Raw genomic sequence first — 21,749 nt, 5'->3', positions numbered from 1 at the left:
CGAAGAAAACGTATATGTATGAAGTCATATATATATATTCTCGAATTTTATTTAATGTATTTTCTTTTATTTTTTATATACTATATTGTGATTGCTCCTTTTCTTTTTCTAAATATATGAACTCTTTTCTTGTGTCTACTCATTTTCTGCATATGAACTGTTAGACGTTTTTTTTCTCGATCTATTACAAATAAATGAAACAAAGAAAAAATTTTAAAACTATAAAAAAGTGTTAAACAAAATATTCACAAAACGTGAATATAGCTCTATATAAGTACCACCACAATGTATATATATATATATTTATGGATACCCAAATTAATACATACATGTATGAATGTTTATAGATATAAACATAAATAGATTCAAGTATTTGCATGCTGATTACCATTTTTAATAAAATGATGTTGTCCATTATGAATTATACTATTTCGAAATTGTGAATTTTCATAATTTTGTTTAATTTTTGGTAAAAATATATTAGGTGCAACACTAACATTTGTATGGGATTGTAATTGTTTTTTTACATTGTCTTCAAAATGATTAATATATCTATTTTTAAAGATAGTTTTTTGTTCTTTTTTTTTATTAAATAAATAAAAATTTTTGTAAAATATATTTTTTAAAAACGTAAGCATATTATTATAATTATTAGAAATGTTTTTTTTTATTTTGTTAATAATATTATGATCATATTTTTTAGTTATCCAAATAATGTTTCCCGAATTTTTATTATAATTTTTTGAATTATTATCATTATAGGATTGGAAATTTTTATATTTTTTTATGAAATTTGTTTTTCTATTTTGAATTGAATTGTTTGTGGGAATATGAATAAAATTATGATTGTTTTTTTGTAAGTATGAAAGTGGGGTGTAGTTTTTGTATTTTTGTTTTTTCACTCCAAAACGTATAATATTTCCTGAATATTTTCTCTGGGTCTTCATTAAATGTTTTTTTTTTTCGTATCTTTTTTGTTTATCTCTGTATTCACACCAGTTTAAATAAAATAATTTTTGCATCAAATTATTTTTAATTCTATTATGTAAGGAATTAATCTTTAGTTTCCCAATAGGATATTTATTTATAACATCATTTAATTTTTCATGGTTATCAAAATCTTTATTGATATATGCATTGTCTAATTTTGAAGAACCTTGAACAATTGGTAAATTAGTAATTGTATATTTTTTATCTTTACTTTCTTTACATTCCTCAATTAATATAGAATATGATTTGTCTTTGCTAAATTGGTTTTTAGTATTATTATGATAAGTTTCATTATTTTTTTTTATTTTCGTTCCATTCAAAACATAATTCTTTTCTTTTTTAAAATTTTCAAATAAGGTATTTATTTGATTTTCTTTATTTTTATTTTGGCCTTCAGTAATATGAAAAGTAATGTCTTTATTTTTAATCATTTTGATATCCAAATTTTCAAATTTTCCTTTTTTATTTTCCAATATATTTGTTGAACATATTGTAGTATCAGTGTGTTGTTCAATTATATCTTTATCTATTCCTTCAACATCTCCATTATTTTCATTATTTTCATTACTTTCATTATTTTCATTACTTTCATTATTTTCATTACTTTCATTATTTTCATTACTTTCATTATTTTCATTATTTTCATTATTTTCACAATTTTGACCGATTTTATTTCTTTCTTCATAGTTCGTATCTTCTTTTTTATACTCACAAATACCTGACACATTATTTATAGATTTTAGCATTTCACTATTGTGTTTTTTTTTTTCAATTATCTCATAAAAGCTTTGAACCCGTTTATTGCTATTGTTATTACTGTCATATATAATACTTGATTTTGGATTAATTTGAAAAATTTCGATATTTTTATTTTTTATTTCGTTGTCTTTTTCACTTTTATTTGTGCATGAAAACGATATTTGTTCTTTTTCCTTTTCTTGTATAGAATTACTTTCCACATGTTTATGATATATATTATATTTATTCATATTGTTTGTTAATTTTTTTTGTTGTTTTAAATATTTTTTTAGTAATAAATTATTGTCTTTATGTCTCAAAAATAATTCATAAATATTTTCTCCATTTATATTACCACTACATTCTCCAGTACTTCCAGAACTTTTTTTCATTTCTTTCAGTTTTTTGGATAATAAAAATTTTAATTTTTTCAAAAATTTAAAAAAATAAGATTTCGAATGAAAATAAAGAGGTGTCTTTATTTTGTTAGCATTAATTATTTTTTTAATAGACTTTAATATATTTTTTTTTAATTTTTTTACAATTTTTTTTTGTTTTATTATATTATATATTTCAAAACTATTTCTATTTTCGTTATAATACATTTTATATGAATTTTTACTAGAAGATAAAGATGTGTTATGTTTTTTTTCCCTTTTTTCCATTATTTTATTACTATAGTTATATTTAGAAATTATATTTTTGATATGTTTATATTTCTCGGTTTCTTTTTTCTCTACAAACGTTTGAAAATCTAGATTTGTTTTATCAACCTCTCCAATCGAATCTACTTTTGTTTTTTCTTTTTTACATTTAATTTTAGAACCTATTTTAGTATAAGATGAAATTGAAGAAATAATATCAGACGATGAAGATACATTTAATATTAATGAGTTGTTATTTAAATTATCATTTACAATAAACATTTTGTTTACTTTTAAATCATTTTCATTAGTAGCAAACGAATTGTATTTTTTTATTTTACTTAAATAATCATTTTTTGAACTATTATTTTTTATTATGTTTTGGTAAATTCTTTCATTACTTTGTTTGTTAATATATATTTTTTTTTTTTTTTTTTCTCCATTTTTTACTACCAAATTTTTTGCTTCTTTATTATGGTGGTTATTGTTATTATTTTGATGTAGCTTTTCGTATTTTTCGATGGATCCTCTATTTTTCATTTTTTCTGATTTTTCCGATTTTTCTATTTTTTCTACCTTTTTTATTTTTGTTTTTTTTATTGATTTGTCTTCCCTATGCTCAGCAAAAGATGGTGTATATTTTTCCTTGCCAATATTATTTTTTTCAAATTTCAGATTTTCATTTTTTGTGTTATTTTTTCTATCATTGTATCTAAAAAATGTATTTTCCGATTTTTTGGAGTGGGAAATATTACTATCACTTTCCTTGCTGATTTTACTGTTCAATGCCTTATAAATTTGTGATTTTTTCATATTCTTTATGTTTTGTATATTTTTAGTGATTATCTTATGCTTGTTAATTTGGCTAGTTCTATAACTATACACATTTTCTCGGGTCTTATTTACCATATTTATTGTCATGTCACTACTACTATTACTACTAATGCTACTACTTCTGAGTTTTATTTTAGCGATTTTTTTTTGTAAAAACTGTTTACATAATCCTTTTTCAAAGGAAGTGTGTTTTTTTGATGATATATCTTCATTACCATTATTTTTTATAGAATTGAGTTTTGAATTTATTTTGTTTATTTCATTTTTATCAACAAATAAATTATTTGTGCTATCCTTTCCAAGTGTAAGCTTGTTAATATTTATTTTTTTTTGTTTTTTGTTTTTTCCTAAAATTTTTAATTCTGTATCTATATGTTCTTTCTTTGAATTTTCTAAACGATTTTCTTTATAATTTATACAAAATGAGTGATAAGGAAATATATTTTTTTTTATTTTTTTTATATCATCTTCTGTTTGTTTTTTTTCATTACTTTCCATTTTTGAAGTTCGACTTAAGTTTATCAGTTTTGTTTTTCTTAAGTTTTGCAATATATGTAATTTTTCATTTTCCGATATAAACTTAGTTTTAACAACTTTTGTCTTTTTCTCATTTTTTCCGATATTATTCGTTGTTTTTTTCGCACCCTGCCCGTTATCTATTTCTAACAAATTTGGATATTCCAAATGAAATTCATTTTCATTACTTTTAGACGCACATGTGTTATCTTCTTGTAAGTTTCGAAAAAAACCACTTTCCATTTATCTTTATTTTATATATATATATATATATATATTTTAATTCTCGGATAATAAGAAAGAAGGAGCACAATGAAAAAGCATAAAAAACAGTATTGAATTTGCAACCCGTTTAGGTATTTTTCGAAACTAATTATTTGCCTGACTAGGAATATATTTTTATGTTTTATTTCCCCACGTCACTAGTTAGCTATATGTATTTACATGCTTTTTTTACATGTCTTTTGTACTTTATACATAAGTGTGAAAATAAAGTTAAGAAAATTTATTAGGTTTCAAAAGACAGTTTTTTAATTTCGCATTTTTCTTCTTTTATTGTTTTTCGTTAACATATTTTTGGTGTACTTTTGATTATTAAAAATGAAAAAAGTGAAAAAAAAAAATATGAGCAAGTCAGAATGTTTAATCTTGGTCTTAGTGATAATCGAAATGTATTTTAATTATCATATGTACATAATTTTAATGAACAAAAGAAAATAATGTTAGGAATTTTAAGAGAAATGTACCAATCCTTGTGCTATCAAGTGCAAACATTATTTTAATACAATGAATATAATTTATTTTATTCTTAAAACCAAATTCATATTTTTTGAATTTTTCATCTCATTTTCACAAAAACACAACTTTGTCTTATAAAAAAATATACCCATTATTAATATGTTTTACATTAAACTTTTTGATAAGGAAAAAGATATATTTTATATCCATCACAACGAAATTTTATTTTTCTAATATTACACAACACATGCAGCTCTATATAGAAATAATTCTTTTAATGCTAAAATGGTACTAATATATAAAACTCGAAAAAAAAAATAACAATATTTATAGTAAAAAGGGTATATTGAGTATTTACTTAATGAAATGTAAGCCACATAAAAAATCGTTACAAAAACAAAACGAATTTGTGCTGAAAATATTAAAAATATTTATACAAATATATATATAAGCCCTTTTAAATGATATCAAAATATATTTCAAAATTTATTTAATTCACCATTTTTCTCGTAGAAATTTAAATTTAATATTAATGTGAAAAAAAAAATAATAATAATACCGATATAATGACAATCATATTGCTCTCTCTATACCTGAAATATTCATATATGATTACACATATCACTATGCTTCTTAAAAATAAAAAATAATAATAGACAGTCCTATATAGAGCTATGTGTGTTATAGAATGTTTTTTTTTCTTTTATTGGCATATATTTTATCATACTATCAAAATAATGATAAATATTTTATTTTGTTTATTTTCCCATTTAAATGTGAAAGTTAAAAAAGAGAGGATATATGTTCAAAACGGTTTACATGGCAAACCTTGAATAGATATATTGAAATTACAAAAAAAAATGAACTAAATATGATTAAACCTATATAATATTAACATATATAATTTTTTCTTTTTAAATAAATACATATATATATGTATAAATGTTTATGTGTAGAGAAAAATAAAATTAGCATATTTCAATGTCCACTATTTATTATACAAAGCAAAACTACAAAGAATAAATATAAATAATAATAAACATCCATATATATAAATATGTAGAAAAAACAAATATAATATATACAATTCGCTTTATTCAAATCCATGTGTATTATATAGTGTTTTATTTAAAAAAAATATATATTAATTTCAAATTAAGAAAAAAAAAATTCAACGTATAAATATGATATATATGTAAATCTTCTTATTTTATGCTAAGAATGAATAAAAAATTCCTGATTTTATTTTTTTATTTTGCATTTTTTGCAACTAATTTTTTTATTAATGTTTTTTTCTATAGTTATATTTGCAAGCATTTCATATTTTTGTTTTTATAAAATTAAGTAAATATATATGTATAGTTTTTTAAACTTTGTTATGTTTTTTTTAATTTCATGTTTATTTTATTTTATATCCATTTATATATGTATATAAATGTTGTCATTTTTTGTGTATAGAAAAGTTAAGCCTTTTACTAATTCTAAATTTGTGTACATGCTTTTGGCCTTATATATGATATAAGCATATATATAGTTATATTTGTACAAAACATTAAACCACATTATACATATATATATTTACTATTTTTACACAGTTTATATTAGTTTGGCATTTGTTTTCAAAAATAGTTAATGTGTAATTTATTGTATATGCCCGGAATGCACATATGTTGCTGCATATGCTTTGTATTTGTTAATATATAATTTTAATTACAAAAAAAACGAGAAAAATACAAATTAACGAATTTTATAAACTGTAACAATATTACAGTTACACAGATTTTTACTAATTAAGCTCTATTTATATTATGAATATGCACATATTTATAATGACATATTTTTAAGGATTAATTATTTTTTTCTGTTAAGCATTATTTGATGTTTTTGTTTTTTTTATAACTTTATTTTCCCTATTAATTAAATTATTCTTTTTCTTTTTTTTTTGAGTATTTAAAAAAAGAGAAAGAGAAAAATGACAATAAAACAAACGTAGCTACTATATGTGTATAACCATGTATTATTATCAACAGTAAAACAACACTTTTCTTTAATCATACAAACATAAAATGAATCAAATAACATAATAAGTGGCGAAGATATAGAACTAATAAACTACTATTTTATTAGGAAAAAGAAAAATTATTTTTTTTATTATATATATTTATTTTTTAAATTAACAAAATTCATGAAATGTTATAAACAACAATGGGAAATATAATTAAAAAATTACTAAAGAGTTATAATTATGAAGGGAATAAAAAAAATGAATATAAATTTGGGAAAATATTAGGATGTGGATCTTTTGGGTAATATACAATTTCATATATATAAACATGTTTGTGTGTGCAAATATTTATAAATAATTATTGATAGACAAAAAATAACACCAAAAAATGACAAAATAAAATAAAAAATCATACAATAAAACAAAACAAAATAGTGCCTATTCTCTATAAACACATGATGAATGTTTACAGAAATACGTTGTATTATATATATGAGTCTTTTCTATATTTAATTTATATGTCTATTATGATTTGTTCAGCTTAGTTAATAGATATTTTTTTTCTTTTTTCTTTTTTTCTTTTTTTACTTTTTTATTTTTTTATTTCTTTTCTTTTTTAGGGTTGTACGAGAATGTACTAACAAAAAGACAAACGAAATATATGCCGTTAAAATAATTAAGAAGAAAAAAAAACATAAAAAAAATTCAAATTTTGAAAAGATGGTTAAAAATGAAATAAATTATTTATCTATAATGAGCCACGAAAATATTATAAAACTCAAAGATTTTTTCGAAGACAAAAATAAGTTTTATATAGTTTTAGAAAAATGCGAAGGGGGCGAATTATTTTATAAAATTGTTAAAAATAAATGTTTATTGGAAAGTGAATCAATTCAAATTGTTCGTCAGGTATTATCCTTTTTGTCCATTTATTAATTTGTTTATATTAACACATTTTTATATGTCGAATATATTTTTTCAATTATCCCTAATACATCCCATTTCATTTTCCAATTTGCTATTTTCAGGTTTGCTGCACCTTAGAATATTTACACTCAAATAATATTATTCATAGAGATATTAAAGTAAAAAATAATAAAAATAAAATGAAAATTTGTAATATTATTTCATAACTTATTTATTCTTATTACATATCATTGGTTGTTGCTTTGTTTACATTTTATAATCGAGTATCCTTTTTTTATCTTTAAGGCAGAAAATTTTTTATTTAAAAATAAAAATACAGAAAATATTAAATTAATAGATTTTGGAATGGCCAAAACGGTAAATATATATATTATGTATGTATATATTTTTATACCTCAATATATACCTATAATTTTTACCTTATTTTTTATTTCACGTTTTTTAATAATAAGGTTAATTGCGAATATTTAACTGAGTTATGTGGATCGCCTCATTATATTTCCCCAGAATTGATAAGGTAAATTAAAAAAAAGGCAAAAAAAACAAATCACACAACATATATATGAAAGCGATACTATTACAAACAAATAACATTTTACATCCCCTCCTTTTTTTTTAGAAAAAAATATACAATGTCATCAGATATCTGGGCCCTTGGTGTAATGGTTTTTTTTATGTTAACAGGAAAATATCCATTTGAAGGAAAAAACACACAAAAAATTGTGGTAAGAATGTTTGAAAATATAATATATTTTTTTAATTATTAATAAAAATAGAAGATTATTCACAGGGTTTATATTATACTTATACAATTATTCATATATGTTTTATTTTATTTTATTTTATTTTTAATTTAAGGATGAAATATTAAACAAAAATATAAATTGGAAAGACAACGAATTTTCTTCTTTATCAGTTGAGGTTATTTTCTATTTAAACGTAGTAAAACTTTTTTTACATCACTTTATTTTTTTTTATTAAATAAAGTGTAATGAAAATTATAAAAAATTTTACATGAACGTTAATATTAATAGTTTTTTTTTTTATTTAAAGGCCATAGATTTTCTAAAAAAACTTCTTGAGCGGAATGAAAGAAAAAGGCTTACAGCATTTGAAGGTAACCACGATTAAAGAATGTTATGTTTTTTTTTGGACAATAAATTATGCATATACACACATACATATGCATTGTGGACCCTTTTATATTTTTCGTAGCACTCAATCATCCATGGATTAAATTGGAAATGGAATAAATTTCTTCACATCAAAAATTGGCATTTTTATTTGTAGCTCTGGCATTTGTTCGCACTTCATTTTATGTTTATTTTTTATTTTTGTTTTCCTTTCAAGCTTTATAGGAAATATGCAAATCATGCAATCCGTTCGATTTGTATGATTACATTTTTGCATATCACAATTAAATATTTCTTAGTATATAATGTATGCTTAAAATGAACGCAATGTGTGTGCATATATGCGTCAGCTACTTGTTTATTCGTTTAGTTAGCTATTCATATAACTAGCTATCCGTTTGGCTAGTTTTTTTTTTTTTTTTGTACTATTTCAACGCTTTCTCACAAATGCGCATTATTCATTATGACATTTGCTTAATCATTTTATTTATGCTATACTCATTTGATGTTTTTATGAGGAAATAATATGACCTAAAAATGTGCATATTCAATATAACCTAATTGTTTGGCACTCCAATACATACTTGTATATGTATGGACAAGTGTGGTAAATTTTTTTTATTATGAAAAACATTTTTTCTTAAATTTCTTTCTTAGCATATAATCATACTCTTTTTACACTATTTGGTTTTTGTGGCTTTCGAGGCATTTTAAAATGAAAAATAAAAATGAAAAATAAAAATGAAAAATAAAAATAAAAATGAAAAATAAAAATGTGAAAAAAAAAGAATAAAAAAAAAAAACAAATAATATTCCTTTTATTATATATTTGGAATATTTTTATTTCACACGTGTATAAAAATTTGTGCATGGCTTAAAAAAAAAGATGCACACTTTGATTTGCCATATGTGTGAATATAATATGCCAGATAATTTGTTCTTGTTTCCCTATATTTATTTTACAAAAATATTTTCTCGTTTTCCTTTAAAAGGAGTAGGCTTTGTTATAGGAGTTGGCATTGTTCCTCGATAATGCATACCTTTAAATTTGTAATCTTTTCCTTTGTTTAAATCTATTATATTATTATTAAAAGTGTTAAACTTTTTATTGAATTTTTTTATATCTGTTTTTTTTTTCTCTCTAAAATGTTCGATATTTAATTTGATCCCATTACAATATAACCCCACATCTAGTAAAATTTGTTGACTTTGTCTACAATCTAACTCAGCTATGGCATAAAAATACTCTGAAAATTTATCATAGTTATTTTGATAATTATATGTATTAGGGAATATTTTTTTTGCTGATCTTTGATATATATCTATTTGTACAGCATGCCCATCATTATAGTTTTTCAATCTATCTATAATACAATCGTTTATTTTTTTTTTATCCATATTTTTGTGAATATTATGAATTATTATTTTTTTATCAACTACATTTATTTCTTCATTTGTATCCTTTTCGTCTTCATCGCTAGCAGATATGTTTCCATCACTTTCATTATTATCAGTTACAATATTATTATTATATTCAATATTTTTATTATTTTCTGGGTTTTTTTTTCCTTTCATTTTTCCAGCTTCGTTTTCTTTATTATTATTATTGTTATTATTCACTGATTTTTCGTTTAATTCATTGTTATTGGGTGTTGGATCTGGTTGATTATTTTTCATAACTCTGAATACCCAACTATTTGGATCAACTTTATTATTTTTTCCTTTTTTTTTTTCATTTTTTTTTTTTTCTTCTTCTTTTAAAATGTTTTCCATTTTCGGAAATTTATCAACACATTTTTCTACATTCCATACTTTCTGTTCGTTTTTTTGAGATTTTTTATTATTTTCTAATTTATTTCCTCCAACTATAGAATTAGGATTGTTCATGTGTTTTGTGCCCATTTTCCCGTCATGTTCTTGTCCTATTTCACTACTATAACTCCTCAGCTTTCCATTAATATTGTTTTTATCTTTTGTATTAGTTAGGCATTGATTGCTTGCGTATTTCGTTTCATTTGTTAACAAAATATCATCACCATTTTGTTGTTGTACTGTGACAAGACAAGTATTATTACTATTTTTTTTCTCTCCTTTTTCAATATTTTTATTAATATTATTTTCAGTAAATAATTTTTTTTGTTCATCTCCTATAGATGTTATGTTATCTCCAATAATTTCATTATCTTGGGTTATTTTTTTTTTTTTTTTTTTTTTTTTTTTTTTTTCATTAGTTAATTTATTCATATAAAAATCATTATTGCTACTAGCACTACTATTATTATTGTTTTCTGCATCTTCTTCACAATTTTCGTAAAAATTCTCTGAACCATATTCTTTGTTTTGCTCATTTTTTTCAATTCCTTGAAATAATAGTGGATCTTTATTTCCTTTATTATAATTTTGTCTATTCTGATTATTTAAAGAATCGTCTTTAGAGATAATAAGAGGAGTTCCATTTACATTATGTATTCCTTTTGTTTTTTTTTCTTTTTCTTCGTTATTTATTTCATTATAAGTTGCTATTTGAGAGTCAGTATTCCATTCAATAAAATCGCCATCAAATGCATATACATATGTATTGTAATAGTGTATAAAATCTACATCTACATAATATTGATAAGCATTATATTTGTGTAAATGAATATTTTGTACAAAAAAATGATAAACCTTTGAAGTTTTACTTTTGTTAATTTTACCATAAATATACATATATATTTCATCATGTAAATTAATAACTTCAATCGATTGTATGTGAACAATACATTCATTTACGTCTATATATTTGTAATACTCTGATATCATTTGCCTATTTTTTAATTTTATCATATTTTCATTTTTTTGACTTCCCTCAATATTTATATCATCTAATTTAAAAAATGTATTATTATCAGCTTTTATATTTTGCTTATTATTTTGTTTACCATTTCGTGACGCATCTTCTACTTCTTCTTCAATATTTTTATTATTATAACTTAATAAAAGTATTGCATTTTCTGAATAAAAATTATACATCATTTCTTTCTTAGTATGTAACACATAATAGTATTGATATATAAACATATATGCAATGTTATATGCATTTCCATTCTGATTATTTAAAACTTTACTATTATTTACATTTTCTATATTATACGAACTAGTATTTTTTCTTCTATTATTTTCATCTTCTTTTGATAAATGATTTTTAACCAAATCATTTGTTTTATATGTATTGTTATTAGTTATATTGTTCACATTATATATACTGTTATGGCTACTACTACATATACTTATACTTCGATTATTATGCATGTTATTTCCATGGGAATGTGTGTTATTATTTGATTCATTATGAATTCCCCTTCCATTTGGTGGATTTAAAGTATCGTCATCAATATTATTCATATTATCTAAATTACATTCAATTTCATTGTGGCGATAATTTTCATGAACATTTCCATTAATTCCATTTTTATTTCTTCGATTATTTAAATGACTATTAAGGCATCTATTTCCATTTGTTTGATCATTATTTTGTCTAACATTGTCATTTACAATATGTAACATTCCATTCTTTTTATCATTAGTTTGCAAATTTTTATGATGGTTATTTGAATTATTTTCGCCACTATTTGTATTAACTATTTTTTCATTAATATCTGCATATAAAACAGCAGGTCTATTTACTAAATTTCTATTTGAAGCTTCTATAGAATCATTGATTGTGTTATAATAGTTAATTTTTTTTTGTCCAGAAATATTAGCACATGCCGAATTATCATTTATGTCAAAATATTTATTAACATTTTTGGATGGATTATAATTGACATAATTTTCATAAGTTCTATTTGCATCACCATTATCTGCTCCATTTTGATTATTTGTAGAATCATGCATATAATTAAAATAATCTGCATAATGGTTATTTTTTAATTCATTTCGATGGCTTATATTATTATTATTATATGGAGTTTTATTACTAGTATTTGAAACAACTACTCTATTATGATTGCTATCCTGAATAATTGGTTGATTGTTTATATGCTCAATAGTTGGTTTGTTATCATTATTATTCAAATCTAAGCAATATTTTGCCATTTCGTTTGCTCTATTTGTTTCTTTTTTTTTATCATAATGATATATTTGATCGTTATAGCCCATAACATTTGTATTTCCATCAAAATTATTCGTATCGTTATTTCCTATTTTTTTATTGTTATCCATATTTTTTGTATTATTTACTTGGTTTGATACAGCATTTTTTTTTTTGTAAAAAAAATTATTATTGTCTTGATTAAAAATAGCATTAAAATTATCATTTACTCCATTTTCACTTTCAATAGTATTATTTCGATTTTCTGAAGCTTCATTTCCAAGATTTTCATTTCCATTTTGGACATTGTTATTTCCAGTTTTGATATTAGAATATTTATTTTTGTAAAAAAATGCCTGGAATTTATTTTTTATTTTATTACTATAAGGTTTTGCATCAGATGATTTATTCATTTTTCCAATTATTTTGATTTTTATTATTTGATGTTTTATTTGGCATAAATGTCCACGAAAACTTTATCGGTTTATATATGTATCTGCAGTTGTAGCTCTAATGCTATTTTTTTTTTCTTTGATGATAATGATAAATGCCAGTCAAAAATAAAAAAATGAAAAGCGGTAAAAAGAAAAAAATATAAACTTTTATTCGTAATTTTTAAAAAAATATAGAAAAGTGTATATATTATATATGTATTAATTTATATATGTTTATAAATATAGGCTTATTCCACATTAACACAAATATTGATAGACGATATTCCTTCGTTTCTGTTATATATTAATTTACCATCATATTGTTTTTTTTTATTTTTTTTAGCTAGCTAAATAAGTACAATAATTGTAAATCATATCAATAGATATATATCATAGAATGTGACAAAATATGGAGATAAAATAAATGCATAAATATATAAGTACATATATCTATATAAATGTGCATGTGTATTCAACCTTGCAATATATATAATGCATTATTTTTGTATTTTTCACTTTTTTATTTTATATATATTTTTTATATATAAACAGTTAAAAATAAATATCCATATAAAGGTATGTTTTATTAACTCATCAATAAATTTATATATTTGCTTCTTCAATTTAAACCAGGTTTATGCTTATCTACGATTTAGCATATGTTTCAATTAAGTAATAAAAAGGAATTTGTGGGAAAAAAAAAATTGCATATATTATGTATATTTTTTTTTTGGAGGGGAAGGTGACTGCATTTAATATTACAAAGTTGCTTATAATTATATACACATATAATGTATATAGTATATATATATATATATGTATATATGCCTATATATATTATAAGCAAGTTTTATTCCGTGTATATATATATATATATATATGCACGTTTATTTGATATTGAATTCACTTGTTGATATGAAATATAAATATAGCAAAATATATCCAAGTTTATTTAAAATAAAAAAGGCAAAATAAAGTATTCAAATTATTTATAATTATAATATTTATTATATATTGCATATTACATATTATATTATTATCTGGATTTACAATAAAAATATAGTTACGCTGCTTAAGCGATTACATAAACATTGCATTACAAAATGCTATCTATATATTGCTTAAAATATAAAATTAACAAACTTTAAAATTAAAATTATTATTATATTGATTGTATTGCGTTTTTGTATTCAAAAAAAAAACAAGGAACAAGTTTTTTTTGTAAAATACGATATTTTATTTTTTATCTTATAATATATGTACATATATAATAAATTTATAATGCATATTTGTAAGCGTTTTATATTTTATATTTTTTTTTGTCAATCATTAATATTATTCCTAATATATTTTTATATTTTATAATATTTTTTCCTTATTTTTGTATTTTTAAAAATTTTAAATAGTCCCATTTAATGTTACTTTATCTACAAATTGGTATAAATTTGGGAATTTTTATTTTTCTATATTGTTTATCAAACAATGTTATTATATGCATGTATACAAAATTCGAGCATATATGTTTTATGCTTAAATGAATATGCATACATACGTACATATATAGGAATTGCTGTTTTATTTTATTACTCAACAAAAATTATATTAGAATGGTTGTATATAGATTATATACTTTTTTATTTTTTTTATTTTTTTTATTTTTTTAATCCCAATATATATATGAATATATATACCCAAGTATAACTCCGGTTTTATATGTTGCATTTCTAATTAAAATTTGATAAATTAGTTGAAAAAATAATACTAACTTTTATATTCATCATATATATATATATATTAATAGTATATAGACCTATTCCTTATTTTTTATTCCCTCATTTTGGAATTTTGCAACATATATAACCCTGATATTATCTCAATAAATTTTAAATATATTAAAAAATGTGAATTATTAAAATTGTGAAAAAGTAGTAAAAATAACAACATATGTTGTGGCGCTTTATTCTTTAGATATATATGATTGTTCATTTATTCAATTATGTATTATACATTCAAAAATTATAATTAGGAAATAAAAAGGGGGGTATACATATATATATATGCATATTCATGCGTATATTTATTTTTTTTGTATTAATTGGATATATGTCTCTATAAATAGAATATTCACGATTTAGCAAGTTGAAACATAGACATATTTATTCGACACTTTTCTACATTTTAAAATATAATTATTATATCACCAACCTTATAAAAAGTTACTTCATTAAAAATATTTTATTCTAAAAAAACTTGAAAATAAATATGTGCATATATATAAAATGTGGGGTTTCAATTTTTCCTAAAATTTGTATCCATCATAAATTAAGGTTATGACAGTGGACAATTAACAATATACCATTGTTTTGTATTTTTTTTTCCATAAATTTTTCACATAATTAAAGTATATATTTATTACATTTACAATTTAATTGTATATAATATATGTATATTTGTGAAATAATAAAATAAAAAAATATTACAGAAAATGTTCATTATTGTAAAAAAAATTAAATTAAAAAAATACGAGAAATATTAAACAGTGTGCCTATAATTTTTTGCGATTTTTTGCTTTTTTTTTTTTTTTTTTTAGTTTCCGTGCCCACTCAATTGGTTAGTGACTTATTTATTTGTTTATAGTATTCAAAAAAAATGATATTCATACAGTCATTTACATATTTATTCGTTACAAAATTTAACTAATTTTGAAAGCTAAGTATACCTTTTATATTTTAACAAATTTAATCGATTTTTTATGTAATTATGGGGATTTATTATTATATTTTCGAGTAGTGTATTTGTTATACATGTATAGATATTTTGAATAGCTCTATAATCAACTTTCATTTTACTTTTTATTTTATTATATCTCTGATAGGGACTAAAATAAATAAAAACCAATGTATTTTAGGAAAAACGCCACGAAATAATTACTTAATACATTTGAAAGTGATAAAGATATAATCATAAGTTTGTGAAAGAAATGCGCACATAAACATTTTGATATTATGATATAAAAAAAAAAAGAAAAAAAAAAGGATGGAACTATTTAAAGTTGAAGATGTTAATGGTCAATTAAGTTATGAAATAACGTTAGGATGTTCATATAATGAGTATATGTTTGTATGTACTATAGAAGGGTTCATATATCGTTATAAAATAATTCAGAATAAAGAAAGAAATAGTAATAATATTGAGCTAAAATTTCTTGATAGTTGTTTAATAAAAAAAGATAAAAAGATAAGTAAAATAATTATAGTAGAATGTGATAATACATTCATATTATTAATTTTAATTGATGATCATATTTATTTTATAAAAAATTCCAATTTCCCAAATTATAATTTAATTTCCAAAAATGTAGATTTATTTACAATAAATGAAAATAGAAGATTTGAACTATTATTATATGGACAAAAAAAAAAAAAATTATATTTTTATAAATATGTTGATAATAATTATAAATTATATAAAGATATGCAATGTTTGGATATTTTAACTTGTTTTTTATGGATAAATAATTCTTTATTTTTAGCGATAAATAAAAATTATTATTTACAAGATTTGTGTAATAATAGGCACACAAATAACAATAATAATAGGGTGCTTTTATATTCCCATGAATTTGAACAAACCTATAAATATATAACTTTAATTAATATTCATGAAATTTTTATTGTTTGTGATTTAAACATTGGTGTATTTTATGATGTTGAAACCTCTATGCCTTCACGAAAAAATACAATTATATTACCAAGTAATATAATTCAACTAATATCATTTCGATTTTTTTTATGTTGCTTAAGTTCAAAAGGTGTATTGAATTTTTATAACACAAACAACCAACAACATATACAAACAATTGATATCAAAAATGAAATAAATTTAGTAGTTAATTTTGTTAGTATTGGAGGAAGAAATATGTTAGGTGAACTATTTAATTTTGAAAATAATGATGAATATGATTTATATAATTCTAATAATAATTGTGGATTTTCAAATTTTGATGATTTTGGACAAGAAAAAAAATCTCCAAAAAAAATATTAAATTTTAAAGAAATATTAAACGAAACTGTTATGACAAATATAAAAGGAAATAAAAAAAAATATGGGTTAAATATATTAGATAGTAAAGATATAAAATATGAAAATAGTGAATATAATATTGATGAAGAAAAAATGGAAATGGTAAAACTTTTATCCATTTCTGATGAACATAATTATTTAAAAAATTGTTTATACATTATTAATAATAATTTTATAAAAGTAATTAAATGTATAGAATTATATAAGCATTTACCAAAATGTATAGAACAAAATAAAATTGAAACTGGATTTTTATTAATAGAAAATAATAATTTTGAAAATGAAATGGATAAAATTAATATACTACATGAATATAATAAAGCGTGTGCATATTTTTATTTTAAAAAATTAAATTTTTCGCTTGCATTTATGCTTTTTGAAAAAGTAGATATTAATATTTTTTTTCTTTTATCTTTTTGGGCAAATTATTTTAATTCCTCATTTAAGAAATATGACAACGAAAAGGATATATATTTACATCCCCAAGACAAAACAAATGACATTAAAACTATAGAAGAAAATATTAGTAAACCATTTAAACAATTTGTTCCAATTGTTTGTACTATTTATGAATTAATTGAACGAGGATATCATATATATTCTCAAAATACCATGAAAAGTTATATGGATACACATATTAATGAAAATGATAATAATTTTATATCAAAACAAAAAATACTTAGCATTGCTAATATTTGTTTAACAAAATATATATTGAAAAAAAGAGACTTTTTTATTGAAAATAAATATGATATAAAAATTGAGCGAAATATTTGGGAAAATATAACTATGCCAAAACATAAGGAAAAACAAATTGAAGAATCATCAATAACTCAATCTTTGTCGTCTGAATATATATATATTGATGAATTGATCGATAATATTCTTATAAAGTTAATGGTAAATAATAATTATAAAAATTTCACTCAATTTATTATGAAAACACCAAATTTAAATTTAAATATAAATGAGTGCATACAATATTTAAAGGAAAATCATAAGTTCATTGAAACAATTTTAATATACATACGATTTCATAATTTTGATGTTGCAATTAAAATGTGTATATCATTTTTGCATTATTATAAACTGAAAGAAAATAACGACCAAAATGACGTTCTCCAAAATGAACATATCGATTATGGATATAGCTATATGGGATATGAAAAAAACGGAGATGATCAAGATATGTGGTGGTGCAAAATGTTAGACGAAAAAAATTTTAAAAATAATATCGAACGAAGTAATACTTTTCATTCTATCCTAAAAGAAATATATAATGTTCTAATAATTTTAAATGGCAATGTTCATTTAATAAATATAGAAGAAAGTGGAATAAAAAAGCTTTTTGAATATTCATTTCCATTTTTATTAAAATATAATGAAAAATTATTTTATGATTTTATTATAAATAATAATTTGATTTTACGTCCTCATGAAATATTACTTACATTTAAAAAACTACAAGACATAAAATTAAAGAAAAAAATTAATTACTACATACAAAAATATGTAATGAATTATATAAAATACGATAAAAAAAACAAAAATGTTAATGCAATTTTGCTTGAATTATATATTAACGATTCAGAAAAACCTGTACAAGTCAGGCAAAAAAAAATATTAAAAATGTTACGCTCCAATTACCCAATTGACACAAATCATATAATTCAGATGATTGAAAATAAAAATTTTAATTTGGTTACGGCTTTGTTGTATGGGAGAATCCATAAGCATTAGTAAGTCTTTGTAGTTTTGTTTGTTTATTGAAATTATTTGTCTTGGTTTTTTTTCGCTATTTTTTTTATTTTTATTTGGCTATTTACATGAGTACTACTAAGCATGGTGAGTCATTTTTTATAATTTCCATACCGCTATCAATGTTTTTTTGTATATTTTTTTCTTTGTAGTGAAAGCTTGGAAATTCTTTGCGAAGAAGATTTGGGAATATGTGAAAAGTATTGCCACTATTATAGCTTCATGTTAAAATGTTTTGTAAAAGGGCTAAAAAAAGAAAAATATGAAAGTATATTTTCTAGTATATACAACAATGATAAAACGATATATCAAAAATTGGTTAATGAGAAAAACAAAAATAACGATATATCAACAAATAATGAATATAAACAAGATGATAAAACAGTGAAGAAGAATAAAAAAAAAGCAAACAAAATTAGTGATGCATTTATTAAGGATATTATTAAAGAATATCATAAATATAGCTACATAACAATGAATAAAAATTCTTTGGAAAAAATTAAAAAATTAAATAATTTAAATAAAATAAATGATGAAAATATACAAAACAAAGAAGAAAATATAAAAAAAGAATATGATTATATGCTTCATTTAATTGGTAATGAAAAAAACAGTTCTAATGATGATGATAATTATGATATAACTAACTATTATGATAACGATGAAATTTGTGATTATTCTTCGCAAAATACTGAAACAAATGCGTCAACAAATTATCAACATTTCACAGATATTGAAAATGAAAATACTAGTGATAGCTTAATTATAGATTATAGTGATGAAAAAAATAATATAAATATACAAGAACAAGGATTTGCAAAAAAAAAAAAAAAAAAAAAAAATGGAGAAATTTCTATAATGGGAAAAAAATCTCAAAATTCCAAATTAAAAAAAAAGAAGGACAAATACAAAAAATTATTAGGAAATAGTTCCCAAAATCAAGATATTGATTTACTGGAATATTTTCATGTTTATAATGAAAACAAATGTAGATCATGTGGTTTTTTCTTTTTATTTATTAAAGTATGTATGGATAAATATAAAAATAAAAATACATGTGAAATAAAAAAAGAAATTTATAAAAATTATATAATCTATATTTTAAATAAATATGCAAATCATAATGATTTAAATAATATATACATATTTAAAATGATACCGGAAAATTGGAAAATATCAAAAATATCAAATTATGTAAATTTTTATTTGAGAAAAAAATTAAATACACGAACTAATCTTGAAATATATCACAATCTTATAAAGAGTAGCTACTTGAATGTCACTTATAACCTTATTAAAAAAAAAGAAGAAAAAATTCTTATACAGGATAGTATGTAAGTATATGTTGATATAAAACACACGAAATATGTCCATTCATTTAATAATGTTGTATGTATATTTATCCATTTAAACAATCATTCTAAATTTTTAATAAAATAAATATTTTTTCTTTTCACATTCTTTATATAATTATTATTTTATTTGTTGTGAATAATATAATGTCTATTCATTTATATTTTCTTCTGTTTTTTTTCCATTTTCAGAGTTTGCAATGTTTGTAATACTCTTATTGAAGAAAAGGAATTTGTTTATTTCTCAGAAAATGTTGTACTACATATAAAGTGTGTGTGCAAATATAATACTGCCAAATTGACATAACATATATATATACCCCCAAAAAAAATAGGGTTGCCCTGATTCGAAAACTATTAGAACTGTAAGCTCATTCTGAAGCTTTCCAGAATTCGTTTATATAATCCGCTCATTTATTTTTTTTTTAATTTTTATCTTTATTTTTTTTTATTCTTTAACGATAACATTGTTTCCGCCTACCCTTTGGAGATTGCCTGATTAAATAATATTCGCAATAAAAAAAACGGCAATCAAATTATAAAAATTAAAATATAATTTTATGTTCATACAAACATGTGTATATTTGTACATATTACAAAAAAGGTTAATAGTCGGCTTTAAAAATAGAGGGAAAAAAGCGTGCAAAAAATTGATAACTTATTTTTGTTTTACTGGTTTAAATATACGTTGAAAGATGTTTCGTTATTGTTGACAAGCAATGTAAAAATATATTATTATTTTTTTTTTGTCAAATATATCAATATGTGAAAAGTGGGTAAATATAATAACCGCTCTACATTAGAAAGGAGTATAGATATAACCCATTTCTTTCATTATTTCATATGCAATATTATTGAAAATTGTAAAAATAGAAAGTTCTATATCTTATTTCGAACTTTTTTATTTCGACTTTTGCATCAGACACTATATTTATCTCCATCTTCAACATACAGAAGAACGAAAGTTAAATTTTTTTTTTATTCATCATTTGCAAAAGAAGAAAAATGACAAAAATATCACAATGTGTGTGTTTTTGCTTTTTTTTATAAAATTTTTTTAAATACAAAAATATTATATATATATACTTATATATTGTGTGCTTTTTATTGAAACTCTATATAGTTTCGTATGATTTTATTTAGCAATATTATTTTATTTTATTATTTATTTTTTTTTTTTTCAGATATATATTTTTGTTCATCAAAAATTTCAGACGTAAATTACCCAAAAATTGTTATATCATCATAAAAAAAAAAAAATAATAAGCTTACAATATGGTTTGTATTGTTTAAAATATCTGTATATATAATAAGACCAGCTTCTCAAATATCCAAATTGTTAAAAAGCATATGCATGATATATACTTTTGCTTTTCTTTTTGTTGGAAAAAAATTAAAATTATTTTATAAAATGTATGCAAAGTTTGGTTGATAATACAATTATGATTGAAATATACACGTATGCAAATAAATATATATATCTACACCCGTATGCATATATATATATATATATATTTTGCGTATT

The 21,749-nt window shown here is 21.0% G+C and overlaps 4 protein-coding genes and 2 non-coding genes across 6 annotated transcripts; 2 read left to right on the top strand and 4 right to left on the bottom strand.

Moving 5' to 3' along the window:
• Positions 1-80: 80 nt before the first annotated feature.
• PBANKA_1019900 (conserved Plasmodium protein, unknown function) lies at positions 81-3,965 on the bottom strand (the record flags this gene model as incomplete). Its single annotated transcript, XM_034565287.1, has 2 exons — positions 81-181; positions 389-3,965. The coding sequence occupies 2 exons, from the start codon at positions 3,963-3,965 to the stop codon at positions 81-83; spliced, it is 3,678 nt and encodes a 1,225-aa protein (XP_034421998.1).
• Positions 3,966-6,665: 2,700 nt separating this feature from the next.
• On the top strand, positions 6,666-8,645 carry PBANKA_1019800 (calcium-dependent protein kinase, putative; the record flags this gene model as incomplete). The annotated part of the gene is made up of 9 exons (XM_034565284.1): positions 6,666-6,766; positions 7,086-7,374; positions 7,494-7,550; positions 7,678-7,749; positions 7,845-7,909; positions 8,012-8,117; positions 8,251-8,313; positions 8,446-8,509; positions 8,608-8,645. 9 exons carry the CDS (start codon positions 6,666-6,668, stop codon positions 8,643-8,645), a joined length of 855 nt encoding a protein of 284 aa, XP_034421997.1.
• An 834-nt stretch (positions 8,646-9,479) lies between these two features.
• PBANKA_1019700 (conserved Plasmodium protein, unknown function) lies at positions 9,480-13,010 on the bottom strand (the record flags this gene model as incomplete). The annotated part of the gene is made up of 1 exon (XM_034565283.1): positions 9,480-13,010. One exon carries the CDS (start codon positions 13,008-13,010, stop codon positions 9,480-9,482), a length of 3,531 nt encoding a protein of 1,176 aa, XP_034421996.1.
• A 3,057-nt stretch (positions 13,011-16,067) lies between these two features.
• Positions 16,068-20,531, top strand: PBANKA_1019600 (vacuolar protein sorting-associated protein 3, putative; the record flags this gene model as incomplete). The annotated part of the gene is made up of 3 exons (XM_034565282.1): positions 16,068-18,853; positions 19,025-20,206; positions 20,417-20,531. 3 exons carry the CDS (start codon positions 16,068-16,070, stop codon positions 20,529-20,531), a joined length of 4,083 nt encoding a protein of 1,360 aa, XP_034421995.1.
• A 583-nt stretch (positions 20,532-21,114) lies between these two features.
• PBANKA_1019580 lies at positions 21,115-21,207 on the bottom strand. The gene has a single exon (XR_002688181.1). It is a non-coding gene; the product is annotated as a small nucleolar RNA snoR23 (small nucleolar RNA).
• Positions 21,208-21,401: 194 nt separating this feature from the next.
• On the bottom strand, positions 21,402-21,476 carry PBANKA_1019560. The gene has a single exon (XR_002688180.1). It is a non-coding gene; the product is annotated as a small nucleolar RNA snoR24 (small nucleolar RNA).
• Between the last annotated feature and the right edge of the window lie 273 nt (positions 21,477-21,749).

Source organism: Plasmodium berghei (assembly GCF_900002375.2).
Source record: "Plasmodium berghei ANKA genome assembly, chromosome: 10".
Lineage (NCBI taxonomy): Eukaryota > Apicomplexa > Aconoidasida > Haemosporida > Plasmodiidae > Plasmodium > Plasmodium berghei.
This window is presented reverse-complemented; position numbering and strand designations above follow the sequence as displayed.